The 12756-nt window shown below is 32.9% G+C and overlaps 1 protein-coding gene across 1 annotated transcript in view; it reads right to left on the reverse strand.

Moving 5' to 3' along the window:
* CSMD3 (CUB and Sushi multiple domains 3) overlaps positions 1-12756 on the reverse strand; it is a 1168727-nt gene that overhangs the window by 291097 nt on the left and 864874 nt on the right. Inside the window, exons 25-27 of the mRNA XM_072774281.1 lie at positions 11346-11537; positions 6422-6548; positions 4168-4370 (exon numbers count right to left, since the gene is read on the reverse strand). Of these exons, the coding sequence (XP_072630382.1) occupies positions 4168-4370; positions 6422-6548; positions 11346-11537 (522 nt within the window). The remainder of the gene's footprint in view (positions 1-4167; positions 4371-6421; positions 6549-11345; positions 11538-12756) is intronic.

The raw sequence follows: 12756 nt of genomic DNA on the forward strand, positions 1-12756 counted from the left end.
TATAAGCTATGGGCCTTCGTATTCTGTATTACCCAGCGGGGGCAGATCCTTAACAGAGAGGTCAGAGAGTGAAGAGCACAGAAAATGCTCTGTCAAAATCAACTATCCTGTGGGCAAATGACAGCATGACACCCTGAAGATGCCTTCCCTGTGGAACTAAAGTGGGACAAGAGAGGCAGATTACACATTTAAGCAGGGGATATAAGGCTGACTGCTGAGAACCAAGGACAGCACATAGGACGGCAGGAGGCGGCGGCAGACTTAAGTAGCTCTGATTACGCAAAAGTGCCTTGCAGACTAGAACACCAAGAGCCAACGTGACATACTTTACAAATAACGAACAGATCATGAAATGGAAGGCCTGTGGCTGCTGACAGTGGCTTAATGATGATTATAAAGCTGGTATGTGAGCTACATTTCAGTTAAATTCATTTGTCCCAAGTCCAGTGAAATACATTTCATTGGTTGAATTTTGCTGCTGAAGATTCTTCTGCCAGTATTGCCTGATTTGTTTCTCTTTTTAAAATCCATTGTCTGACACTCACTAAACAACAGCTACTTTGCTCAACAGAGGACTGGGCATCGGGTGGGGGGGTCCGGGGGGTGGGGACAGAATACAATACTAGTCTGATTTAATTAAAATGATACGTCCTGATTAGGTAACGACAGTCCCGGTTTATGCTTGTCAGCCAGCTTAATTTTAAACAGTGTCTTCTTGCACTCCCAACAATTACCTAAGATTTGAACAATAAATTATATGATTGTCCTAAAGAGAAAATTTGTTCTTTTAGAGACATTAGGGAGACAAAGGTACTCACAATACATCAGGGGGGCAAAGATCACATAATTAAAACATCTTCAGAACAATGAATTATAAACTATTCTCATCCTCAGGAAAAAATTACAGCGAGTGCTTGGGGCATGGGTTGGAATATGTTTTAGAAAAGGAGGTCAGAAAATGTTTTATAAAAAGAAGTCTGGGTGCCGAGTCTGGAAGTATGAGCAAGATTTAAACAAAAGGAGCAGCAAAACGCTTAAAGTGAAAATGATTTTCACAGAAGGCAGCACGGGGTGTGTGAGTGTGAGTGTGTGAGTATGTGTGCGTATTTATGAAACTAAGAAGATCTGCCTGAGTGAAAGGCAAAATGCAATTGAGAAATAATTACAGGTAAATATGCTTAACAATTGGTCCTTAATAGACTGTCCTACAGTAAATGAACAAATAAATAGGTAACATGATTCAAATTTATATAGGGAAGAAGATGTTCTGTAAGCCACTAAAGCAGCAAACTCTGCCCTGCAAGCCAAATTTCACCTACAGCAGTGTTTTACTGGCCTATAGTCCGTTAACATTTTTTTAAAGACGGTTTACTTTGAAACTTAGATGACTTTACGTAAAACTCCTTATTTCAAGTTCCATTTTAAAAGTAGCTTGTCTTTGGGTGCAGCTTCACCCAGCTGGTGAAGCGGCCTGACTTTTGATTTTAGCTCAGGTCATGATCTTAGGGTCCTGAGGTTGAGTCCCACAAAATGTCTTGGAGCTCTGTGCTCTGCAGGGAGTCTGGTTAGGGATTTTTCTCTCCTCTTTCCTACCCCCACCCCCTCAAGTAAATAAATAAATGTTATTTAAAAAAATAAATAAAAATAAATTAAAAAAAAATAAAAGTAGGCTGTCTTCCTATAGCCACAGGGGGCAATGGTCCCTTCTAAATGGTCATGCATGCACTCCAGTGTTCCTTCATCCTTGTCACTGCTTTGCTGGCGTTAAGATGTGGCATTTGGGAGCATGATCAGAAATACAATCTGATTAAATTGCAGAACTTCATTGTAACTAATAATTTGTAACTAAAAGCCTTCTATTTCCTCTAGCATATTTATACGTGTGTCTAAATAATAACGACAGCATAATAATGGCCAGAACTACCAAGATTTACTAGGTACCAGGCACAAGCCAAAAGTTCCGTGCAGCCAATGTGCATTTGAGCCACAGCTCCAGGCATCTGTTAGTACAATGACCTTAAACAAATTAACTCATTTTCTGAACCTTTCTGCATTTATGTGGGAAATGAGAATGACCCTACATAAATCATATGGCTTTTGTGAGGATTAAATGAGATTATGTATATAAAGCACTTGACATGTTTTCTGCACACCAAGAAAGATCTCATTTATATAAAAGGGTATTTTTGATTTTGAAATCTGGACACTTGGAAAGCCATGTAAAAATGAGTAACAGAAGATATCCATATAAGAGACTAATTTTCATTGAATGATGCTTTTCAAAATATAACATATCCACCCTCAAAGTAATTTTACTTCAATGGATAGGCTTTTATTCTCAGATCACCAGTACAAATTTCTATGCATCTTAAAAACTTATGAAGGCAGATTTATTAAAGTTTTGGTATGAAGCATATTGTTTCTTTAAATGCCCTATAAATACAATAAATATAAAAAAAGCATTACTAATTTCACTGACAAATCTGCATTAAAAATTCCTAGAAACATATGTAAAACAGCCTGTATCTATTAAGCAGATGAACTTGTCATTCACAAACACTAGCTTTAAATGCAATTTTTCACATGAATAAAGTCAGACAATGAATCACAATAACCACTTAAATATAAAATATTATATATTACTAATTTAAGGTAAAGGAAAGGGGAACTGTTAGTTGCCCAACTGTAATGAGAAAGAATTGAAGTTGAACAGCAATCACTGACAAACTGTTCCTATATTCATATAAAGAAAAATAAAAAGTAAAAAATTGAAGATATAAATATGAATAATATTTAATTGGTGTTTCAGAATTAGAAGCCATTTATGTTCACCAATTACATGGTAATTTCATTTTTCATCCTTTTTTCTTTTTCTCATAAGATGAAATATAAATTTACAGATATTGGCTCTTCTGTACTGATTTACAGCTCTCACACAAGATTGATTTACAAAGTACAAAACCATGCACTTATGTTAGTCATATATGTCAAAGAACTCTGTGCCATGAACCAAATGTCCGTCAAAATGTTTAATTTTATTAACCAGATCTTTACCTAAAAGAAATATATTTTGTAGACAGTAATTTCAAAAGTTCCTTATGGTTTTGTTTTGTTTCTGTTTTTTGTTTTTTTCAAAGAATTTCAATTTTACATTTACTCGTATAGTAATAATAGTTCACTGAGCTATATACCTAATACCAAATACTGTGCACACATGATCATGTTAAATTCTAGTAATGTATTTATGAGATAAGCATTATTATACCTAAGTGAATTAGAAAACTCAGCCTCAGATGATGAGATCAGTTACCCAAATTCAGTAGTTAGTAAGGAGCCAGGACTTGAATTCAGGAATACTGGTTTGCATGCTTTCCATAGATGATCTTAGAAATTTGTACAAGTTTCTGTTAATAGGTTTTTTTTTTTAAAGACTATACAATTAGAAAATCCATTAGATAATTTTCTCAAGGAGGCAATGTATATTGGCAATAAAAGTAAAAATGTAACGATTAAAATTTTTAAGTTTTTATTCATTTTCTCCAGTCACTAAGCAAAAATCCCTTTTACAAAACAACATATATTTAGCCACTTAGCAGTGCCATAGAAAGAAAAAAAAGGGGGGGTGGAAATACCGTGAACACTGATAATTACTTACGATGAATGACATTTCATTGTTATAGGAAGTCTTTAATTTAAAAGTAGATCTAAAATATTTTGTCAAAGTATCTGGGAATATATAATTAAGGTCTTTAAAAGAAGAGAAACAAAATTAGTAAAAATATAGGGTTGCTTTTTTTTGTAATGGCAAGTATTCATTTTCTTTCTTATTTACAAAAATTTCACATTTTGCAATACACAGTTTCATGGTAAATCAAAATTACAAGCTTTTTTTAATGTAATCATCTCATTTGCTGAATTATTTGAACACCATCTATACTTTAAAAAAAATCGTTTAGCCAGTAGAGAGGTCTCAACAATTAAATAATTCCAAGCTAATTACATTCTTTTGTCCAAGTATATTTTACCTTAACTAAAAATGAAGGAAGACCAGAAATAAGAATATTTAGGATCATTAAAATCTTAAAATTAAAGCTTTGGGCAGTAACGTTAAATTACTATTTGAATAGCATTATTTTTGTACATTTAAGAAATAAAATAATAACTCACTTGAAAACTGAATTGCAAATCCAGATTTGCTGATATAAAAATCTGTGTCAAACTGGATGGTTACTATGTTGAGAGTGCTATGGATTCCTTCAGGAATAAGAGATCCACTAATTTCCTTTAGGAGCATCTCATTTTCTGGTGGGCCATCCCAAACTCGAAGTATATCATGTGATGCTTCCGTATCAAAAGCAAGAAACTGTAGGCTGTGGGAGAACCACATTTCTCTGTTTGATTATTTTAAAAATGGATTCAGTTTAAAAAAAATAAAAATAAAAGTAAACATGGATTCAGTTTTAAATAAAGAATATAACAAATATATGTCTTTGATTTTATTAGATATTTTTATTCTATCAGATAAAAAATGAACTATGTAAACAGCACATATAAACTTAATACATATTTTTTGAACAGTATAATTTGGTTTTCTAAAATATGATTGAAAGTACTATTATTTCACCTTTGCAAATTACAGAAACTTCAGATATACATTCTTTTCTGTGTTCATGAGTTTTAACTGTAGCCACATTAGGTGACACTTATGGAATACACACCAGGCACTGATGGAGGATCTAGTACACGTCAGGCACTGCAAAAAGCATTACATATATTTTCTTTGTTAAATTGTTACAATGACCCAGTGAAGCAGGAAGGTATTTTATCTAAAATCTATAAGCGTGGTGAATGGAGTTGAGACAGATTAAATAAAATTGCCCATAGGGTAGCAAAGTCATGAATTGAACTTAAATTTTCTGACACCATAGTATGTATTTTTACCAACATTTCAAGTTTGTTTGTTTTATCAGAATCAAAATGAAGTTATTCCAGGAAAGCAAGAATTAGTTCATATTAAAAAAAATCAATCAATGCATTTCATCACAATGATAGGTTTAAGGAAAATAAATTACACGAACATCTCAAGATATACAGAAAAAGTATTTTTTAAAAATTCAACATTATAATTACACCCAGTCATCTAAAAGGGAAGTTTCTTAATGTGAAATAAAAAGTAATGTCTACCCAACACTACCCCTCTCAAATGTAGAAAAAATAAACAAAAAAACTGTTTCATGTTAAATCAGCTTTATATCTAATCTAGACAAAATTAGTGTTTGATATTTTTTGTGGCCAATGCCAAAAATTAGAAATCCAATTATTACAACATGCTCAATTCTCTCTACATATATCACATTCATCTTTGATATGTGAATAGTTATAGCTTTAAATTGGTGTTGCAATTTAATATCAAATATTGTTCTGTAATTTAAAAAAAATTCCAGAATTCTATTGACTTTAACATTTTCAATTTTGCTAATTCTAATACTAAATAAAACAATGTATGATCTATGCTAAAGAAAAACAGTCTGAGGACTGATCTGGAGTAGGCTATTTTGAGTTCTGCAAATTCCCTTGCAAAAGTTATATACCAGTTCATACTGAACAATTCGTGGAGTGTACCTCTTAGCATGTTATATGAAGGATAATATTTGTTTTCTATAACCACCTTCACCACCCAGAAACCTGTCTGAAATTTCGTTATATAAAACAGCAATTCTTAAAGTCATTGTTTTGGGAGTGATAATACACCAATTAGCTCAGATTTGTCCCAAGAGGAGGCTTTACTTGTTCATTTATTAATCTGCTCCCAGTCATAACCATAATAGTTAAACTAGGATTTAGAGAATATGATAGCCTTGGAAATCTGACTGGTGTTGTTTTTTCATCTAAGGGCTGATAATGTGAAGAACTGTGAGCCACCTAACTAAACTCAGCAGGAAAGGGGAATCAGAATGGTTAAAGAGGCAGAGAGTTTATGCTCTAGAGATATGCCTAAAGCCAGGGAGACAGAGTATTATTGATTCCCCTTCTATTCTTATTTCTTCCAAATGTTCATGAAGCTGAACTTACAATAGTGGCCTGCACAACTTTGTATTCTGAGCAAAACGGTGGACTTGGCATCTTGAATCATCAAGAATTGAAAGATTAAAGTATCAAAGAAGCATAAAAAAATTCCTAATCTCTGTGATCTATTAAAACTGCGAAAAGCTTCCCTCTAGGGGTTATATGAGCTATGATGGTGACCCATAAACAAGAAAGCATGCTTCTGGATACTTTTCATACTTTAAACAGATAAAAATCATATTCTTCTTTGCCAAGGCTAAAAACATTGAAAAATCTTGATGCTTGATGTTATATATTGACACTGATCAGAAATTTCAGATTCCCTAGTGATTTTGAGAAAATGAAATCCATTTACCTGACAATGTTTCCTGGATCTACCTCAATCATCCACATGCAACGCAGATTATTGTCATATGGGAAGGGATAACCAGGAGATAAGATTCTTCCCGACGATTCTCCTTTAAAACGACCTCCACATTCAGCTATAGAAAAATAATTAGAAGTTAAGTCATGATTTAATGCCGATCTTTTTGCAAAGCAATTGACGAATTTCTCATTTATATCTATTTGCACCTTACGGAAAATAAGAACTGATCATCCCTCATCTTAAAACAAGACATTTGTACATACTTTCTCAGATTAATGTATTAATGTATTGATCGAAGCAAAAATATATTACAATAAAGCAAAGTCTCAAGTTAGGTCACATAAAAGATAGTAAAATTAACCTAATTAGGGAATAAAAAAAGGACATACTAAAAAATTCTGACTTTAGGCATTCAAAGATTTTAAGATGTGTTATTAAATAATGATAATTTGAAGAGGGGAAACAGATGGCAAGCTGCTCACTGCTCCTTGGTTGTGGTCTGAATAATTCATCATCTTGCTACCCCACCTCTGAGAAAAACTAATCTTTACTGCGGTCCCTCAGGCCTTCTAAATTTCATTGTCCTTTTATTCCCCTTTAAATCACTCTAAACTCTTTCCCTTTTAACCTCCCAAAAGTCAAAGTGGCATTTTTATTAGATTTCTCACTTCAGTAAAATCTAGTTTACTTTTCTTTAATGGGCCCCTAAATTTTATAAAACTCATCAAATTAAAAATGTTAAGTATTGTCATACAATATATATATATTTTAATCTTTTGGAGGATTTCCTTTCCATTTCAATGCTATTTTATATATTGGGATGTCTGGAGAGGTTTTACGTCAGTAAAGAGATCATCTAGAAAGAGCTCTCTGTATTGAAGACAAGAGAAACTGTGTTGCAGTTGGCATATTGTCCTACATCTTTAAACCCTAGAAACAAAAATAATGCTCTGTTAACACATAGCACATTTGAAATTTCTCCAGATTATTTCCTACAAAAACAAAAACAAAACATTTTACTTTTTGCTTAAATATATGAAGGTGCTTCTTTTTTTTGTTTTGTTTTAAGATTTTATTTATTTATTCATAAGAGACACAGAGAGAGAGAGAGGCAGAGACACAGGCAGAGGGAGAAGCAGGCTCCATACAGGAAGCCTGACATGGGACTCGATCCTGGGTCTCCAGGATCACACCCTGGGGCTGAAGGCAGGCGCTAAACCGCTGAGCCACCCAGACTGCTCTGAAGGTGCTTCTATATTGTTTTTCTTGTACTCTGTACTGTTTCTATCTTACAGCCAATGGCTGAATTAAGCTTCTTGGGGTGCTTTGTTTTGTTTTGTTTTTATTATTGGAGCAAAGACAGTCAATGACAAACTTTGAGCATTTGGAAGAGACCTAATAACAACTGAATGTAATGGTTCAAATGTATAGGCACTATTAACATAGACAAATTTATTTCAAAGATTTTTTTACATATTATATTTCACTCCATTCTAATGATTAATGTGTCAACGTGGTTAGGCTGTAGGACCCAGTTATACAATCAAACACTAATGTAGGTATTGATGTGGAAGTATTTATAGATGTGGTTAACATCTATAATTAGTTGAATTTAGTAAAATAAATTATCCTTTGATAATATGGGTAGGCTTCATCTAGTCATTTGGAAGGCCTTAAGAGCAAAAACTGAGTTTTCTAAGAAAAAAGAAATTCTCCTTCAAAATTGCAACATTGACAACTGCCTGAGTTTCCACCCTTTTGACTTTCCCTATGGATTTTGGACTTGTCAGTTCCCACAACATTAGAATCAAATCCTTAAAATAAATAAATCTCTTAGATCAATCAATCAATCAATTGACTGATCTAGATTTAGATATTCTACTGATCCTATTTCACTGGTGAATGTTGACAGATACACATAGTCATAGAGGACTAAGCAATTTTATTTTGTATTGCAACATTAATTTATAATAACAAATTTGTTATTTTTAATGTAAATAATAAAATATCAATATTTGAGATGTCGCTATCCCTTGTTTAGATATTTCTCATTTTTTAACAAAAATTTTGTTGGATAACCTTACACTATGTAACTAAGTTTTTACATAATTTCTTTAGAACTTATCACTATTATGGCATACATTTACTAGGAGAACAGATTTGATATTTCATTTCTCCAGACTAATTTTTAATCAGTTAAAGGTCAAACTGGAGTTTTGTGTACTGTGTTGTACCTTGAATTTAAACATTATCTTTTTCTCCATACTTCTTTTCTACAAATTTTACCTGGCATTTTGACTTCAAATGAACGAGTGAGATATGCCATAGCTCTAGAGTTCATATTCTAACAGAAGGCATACGTTTGCAATATAAAAATGAAATAGTGTTTAAAGAAGATATATAGGTTAAATCCTCCTGGCTATGATGTTTCAAAAATTATTTGATCCATGTATAAGCTTCAAAAATATAATTACTTAGAGATAATCCATATAATAGAGAAAAAGTTTCTTATTTGAGAAAGGCAAATATATAGCCAGAATAGATATTTAAGGTTAGTGAGCACAAAAAATTATGATCTTAGGCCAGGTGGCAAAGTTATTAATTGTTGCCAGTAGAGAACACCATCTAAAATAGAATTTCATTTTCTGTTATCATGGAAATCATCAGCGTGACACATCATGTATCCAACTATTTTCAGCTGTTATTCCTTACAATTCGTCATTAAAAATAGAAAAAAAAAGTTTACCTTTCTCATGAAGCCTTGAGCAGTATCAAGTCACTAAGCTGTTGTTGTTGTTGTTGTTTTAAAGCTTTATTTATTTATTTTAGAGAGAAAGAGAGAGGGACTGGTGAAGTGGGTCAGAGGGAGACTGTAAGCAAACTCTGAGCCAAGCCCTCAGAGGGCTGGATCTCAAGATCCTGAGACCACGGACCTGAGTTGAAACCAAGAGTCAGATGCTCAACCTCTTGTGCCAGGCAGACGCCCCTGAAATCACTTAAGTTTTGACTTTGGAGATTTGTAAATATAAAGTGCATTGATTCGTTATGAACAGAATTAAAATCTTCTGATCACAAGCCATATGTCCTTTTGTTTACATAAAATCTTTTAAAAAGAAAAATGTTTTAGCTTGGTTCAACATATATAGAAAATATATAATTTTTAACATAAATTGCTTTGTGATTTTAAGGACAGCATAGAAAATCAGGATTACAAGTTTATAGTTTTGTGCAATTGCAATCCTTATTGCTTTTCTAAATATACTTCATATTCACATCAAAGAATACAACCTTAGAAAGAATTAATCAGTACTATATTTTTCTCATAACTAATGCCAATGGGCTGACCATTGGTCATATTCCAGAATCCTAAGCTTTGCCAATTTAGGTTGATTATTATTTCAGATATTACTTTCCTAATCTATCCAAAATCAGATGCCATCTGAAAAGAAAGGCCTATGATTGCATTTTGGTTACATAAAAACATATTTGCTTCCTATGTGAACCAATGTTTCAATAAACCAACAGAGGTCTTGTGGCATCAAAAACACCATGCAATTATTTGCAAGGCCTTTAATTACTGGAATTTCCTTTTTTTTTTTTTTTTTTTTATACTTGCTTTCTAGCAAGTTTTGTGGAGATTCCTATGTTAATCATATCAACTAACAAAGACAGAAATTTGGAACGTTTAAGTTTGGAACTTAGAACGTGTTAATTTCCAAACACATCAATTTATATGTATTAAGGATGTGCAATATTTAGATATGTTATACTTAATAAAGTGGTTACATTTTTTATGTTTAGTACAATTTTTTAAAATATTTTATTTATTTATTCATGATAGCTGTCTATCATATAGACAGAGAGAGAGAGAGAGAGAGGCAGAGACACAGGCAGAGGGAGAAGCAGGCTCCATGCCGGGAGCCTGATGTGGGACTCGATCCCGGGACTCCAGGATTGTGCCCCGGGTCAAAGGCAGGTGCTAAACCGCTGAGCCACCCAGGGATCCCCTGTTTAGTACAATTTTATGCATATGGGCCTAATGCAGAAAGGATTTGTGCCTCCATCAATATCAAGAAATAAGAATGGCTAAAGAGTAGCTGCACGTTTGTTACCTATTAAGGAGTCAGTGTTTTGTTAAAATGTTTCCTTCTGGTCCAATATTCCAGCCTGACACCTATTTGATCTTTCCAGCAGGAAAAGAAAACAGAACAATCCCTTCCCCCTCCAAACCCCAGCATCTTTATCAATACTTTTCTGTCCATGCTCCTACTCATACATACCAGGTCATTCATTAATTGATCTATATATTGGTAGCACTCCGGCTGTGCAATGAGAACAGGATCAATTCTCTAGCTTCATGTAGGCAATATATCTGATGGCGCTTGCCTCTTCTTATTAAAATTAGTAAATTATGTTATGCTACATACACATAAGAAAAGCTTATGCTCTTACTTAGATTTTTGAAAAAGTATTTATAAAAGAAAGCCTTGAAGTTATTGAGAATGGCTCATTGTTTTTTCATCTAACTTGACCCCAGGGCAGGTGATAATTTTGTTTATGAAAACAAATCTAGTCAATATGATTCCGTAAATGTGTATGATAAGATAAGAATCTTAACATATTTTTGTAGGGAGGTACAAATTTTGTGTCAAGATAGGAGAAACTCCTTTCATGTTGTAAAAAAAAAAAAAAAAAAAAAAAAAGTACACATCGATGAGCTTATGAAAAAGACCCTTTCACTTTCCATTAATTTCTTCTGACAAATCTGAGCTATGAACTCATTAACTTCCTGATTTAAGGTATGAGTTGTGGGTGGACAGATAAGATCATTTGAAAAGGTACAAGTGGATAAACTTTTATGTGGATAAAACTTCTAAAGAAATATTTATGAAAATATAAAATAGTATCCTACCAATACAGGAAGGCAGAGGATAGTCCCATGCTCTTCTCTCCCCTGTCATGCACTTGAGAAGGCTACTTCCATGAAGAGTGTAGCCTGGATTGCATCCATAAATAATAGTGCTACCAGCAAAGTGGCCTTGGTCACTGATCTTGTATCCGAATTGTGGAATGCCAGGATCCTCACAATGTGAAAGTTCAAAACCTGTGATAAGAATTCAAAATTATTAAAGGCAACATTTAACAGGAAGATTTAAAATTGTATAAGATCTTCTTCTACTGTTTTTAATATAATTACATACTTTTCCTAATTGTATTATTCTTACAATGTTTAATTTTGATAGTATATGGCAACGATAAAGAATTTTTTTGAAAATTAGAATTTGTTGTAATTTTATTGATTGATTGATTATAATTTTAAAATTTAGCAACAATACCATGATCTAGATAACTATATCATAACTTGTTATAGCACTGAGTTTCTTGCTTACTTCAAGTGAATTATTGCTCATGATAAATTCTGACCAATGTGACTACTAGGATCATACCATCAAAATTTTAAAATTCAAACAACATGTGAAACCTTAACTCTCCAATTAACAGGTATTTCCACTGCAAACATAACTGTAGAGTGCTTTACTATGATAGCATTGGAAGGCAATGATAGTCTCACATTGAAAGTATAGTTTTCAAGAGTTAATATAATAATAGTATTCAGATTAAAGAACTCTGAAGTTTTATATACTACCCTCTCCAAAAGAGTATAGCTTTCAAAAATATCTCACAGGAAAGCAAAAACAAAAACAAATCGAAGTTACATGTTATCATTCTCTGGTGCAAAGAAATCATTTTTGTGTTCAGCAGAGTTTGGGCTTTCTGTATGAATTTTGCTAGAAACTTGATTTCCTGAGGTAAGAGTAACCCTGGAGAAGTTAATTTACGACTAATTATACCAATGGTGAGAGAATGCTGGGGAGCTTTACCTGACTCCAGAGAGGAGGTTTATGTTTATACATTGAAGTGAAGGAGGCCCAGGACCTTACAGACATCTCTAGGTTATAATAACTCGAGACATGGGAGGTTAATCTGTCTCTTAGAGAAGCGTATTTATTTATGTGTTGTTATTATTATTACATTACTTAAATTATAATTGTTAATCTGTCTAGATCCAGAAGACCTTGTGTACATATACAGAATAAAGTCAATAAAAACAAATATTAAAAACCTAACAGTCATGGCAAAATTCACCATTAAGATTCTGAAATTACTAGAAAAGGATACTTTGTAATTTAAACCAAGTGTGATAGTAGTAATCAAAATCTAGTCTCCTTAGCTATGGAGTTCTTGTGTTTAATGTTTTACAAAGTGTATAAATGTAAGATAAATAATAGAATGAATGTGCCAAAGATAATTAGGTGTGATTC

This window comes from Canis lupus, chromosome 14 (genome assembly GCF_048164855.1).
Source record: "Canis lupus baileyi chromosome 14, mCanLup2.hap1, whole genome shotgun sequence".
Taxonomy (NCBI): Eukaryota; Metazoa; Chordata; class Mammalia; order Carnivora; family Canidae; genus Canis; species Canis lupus.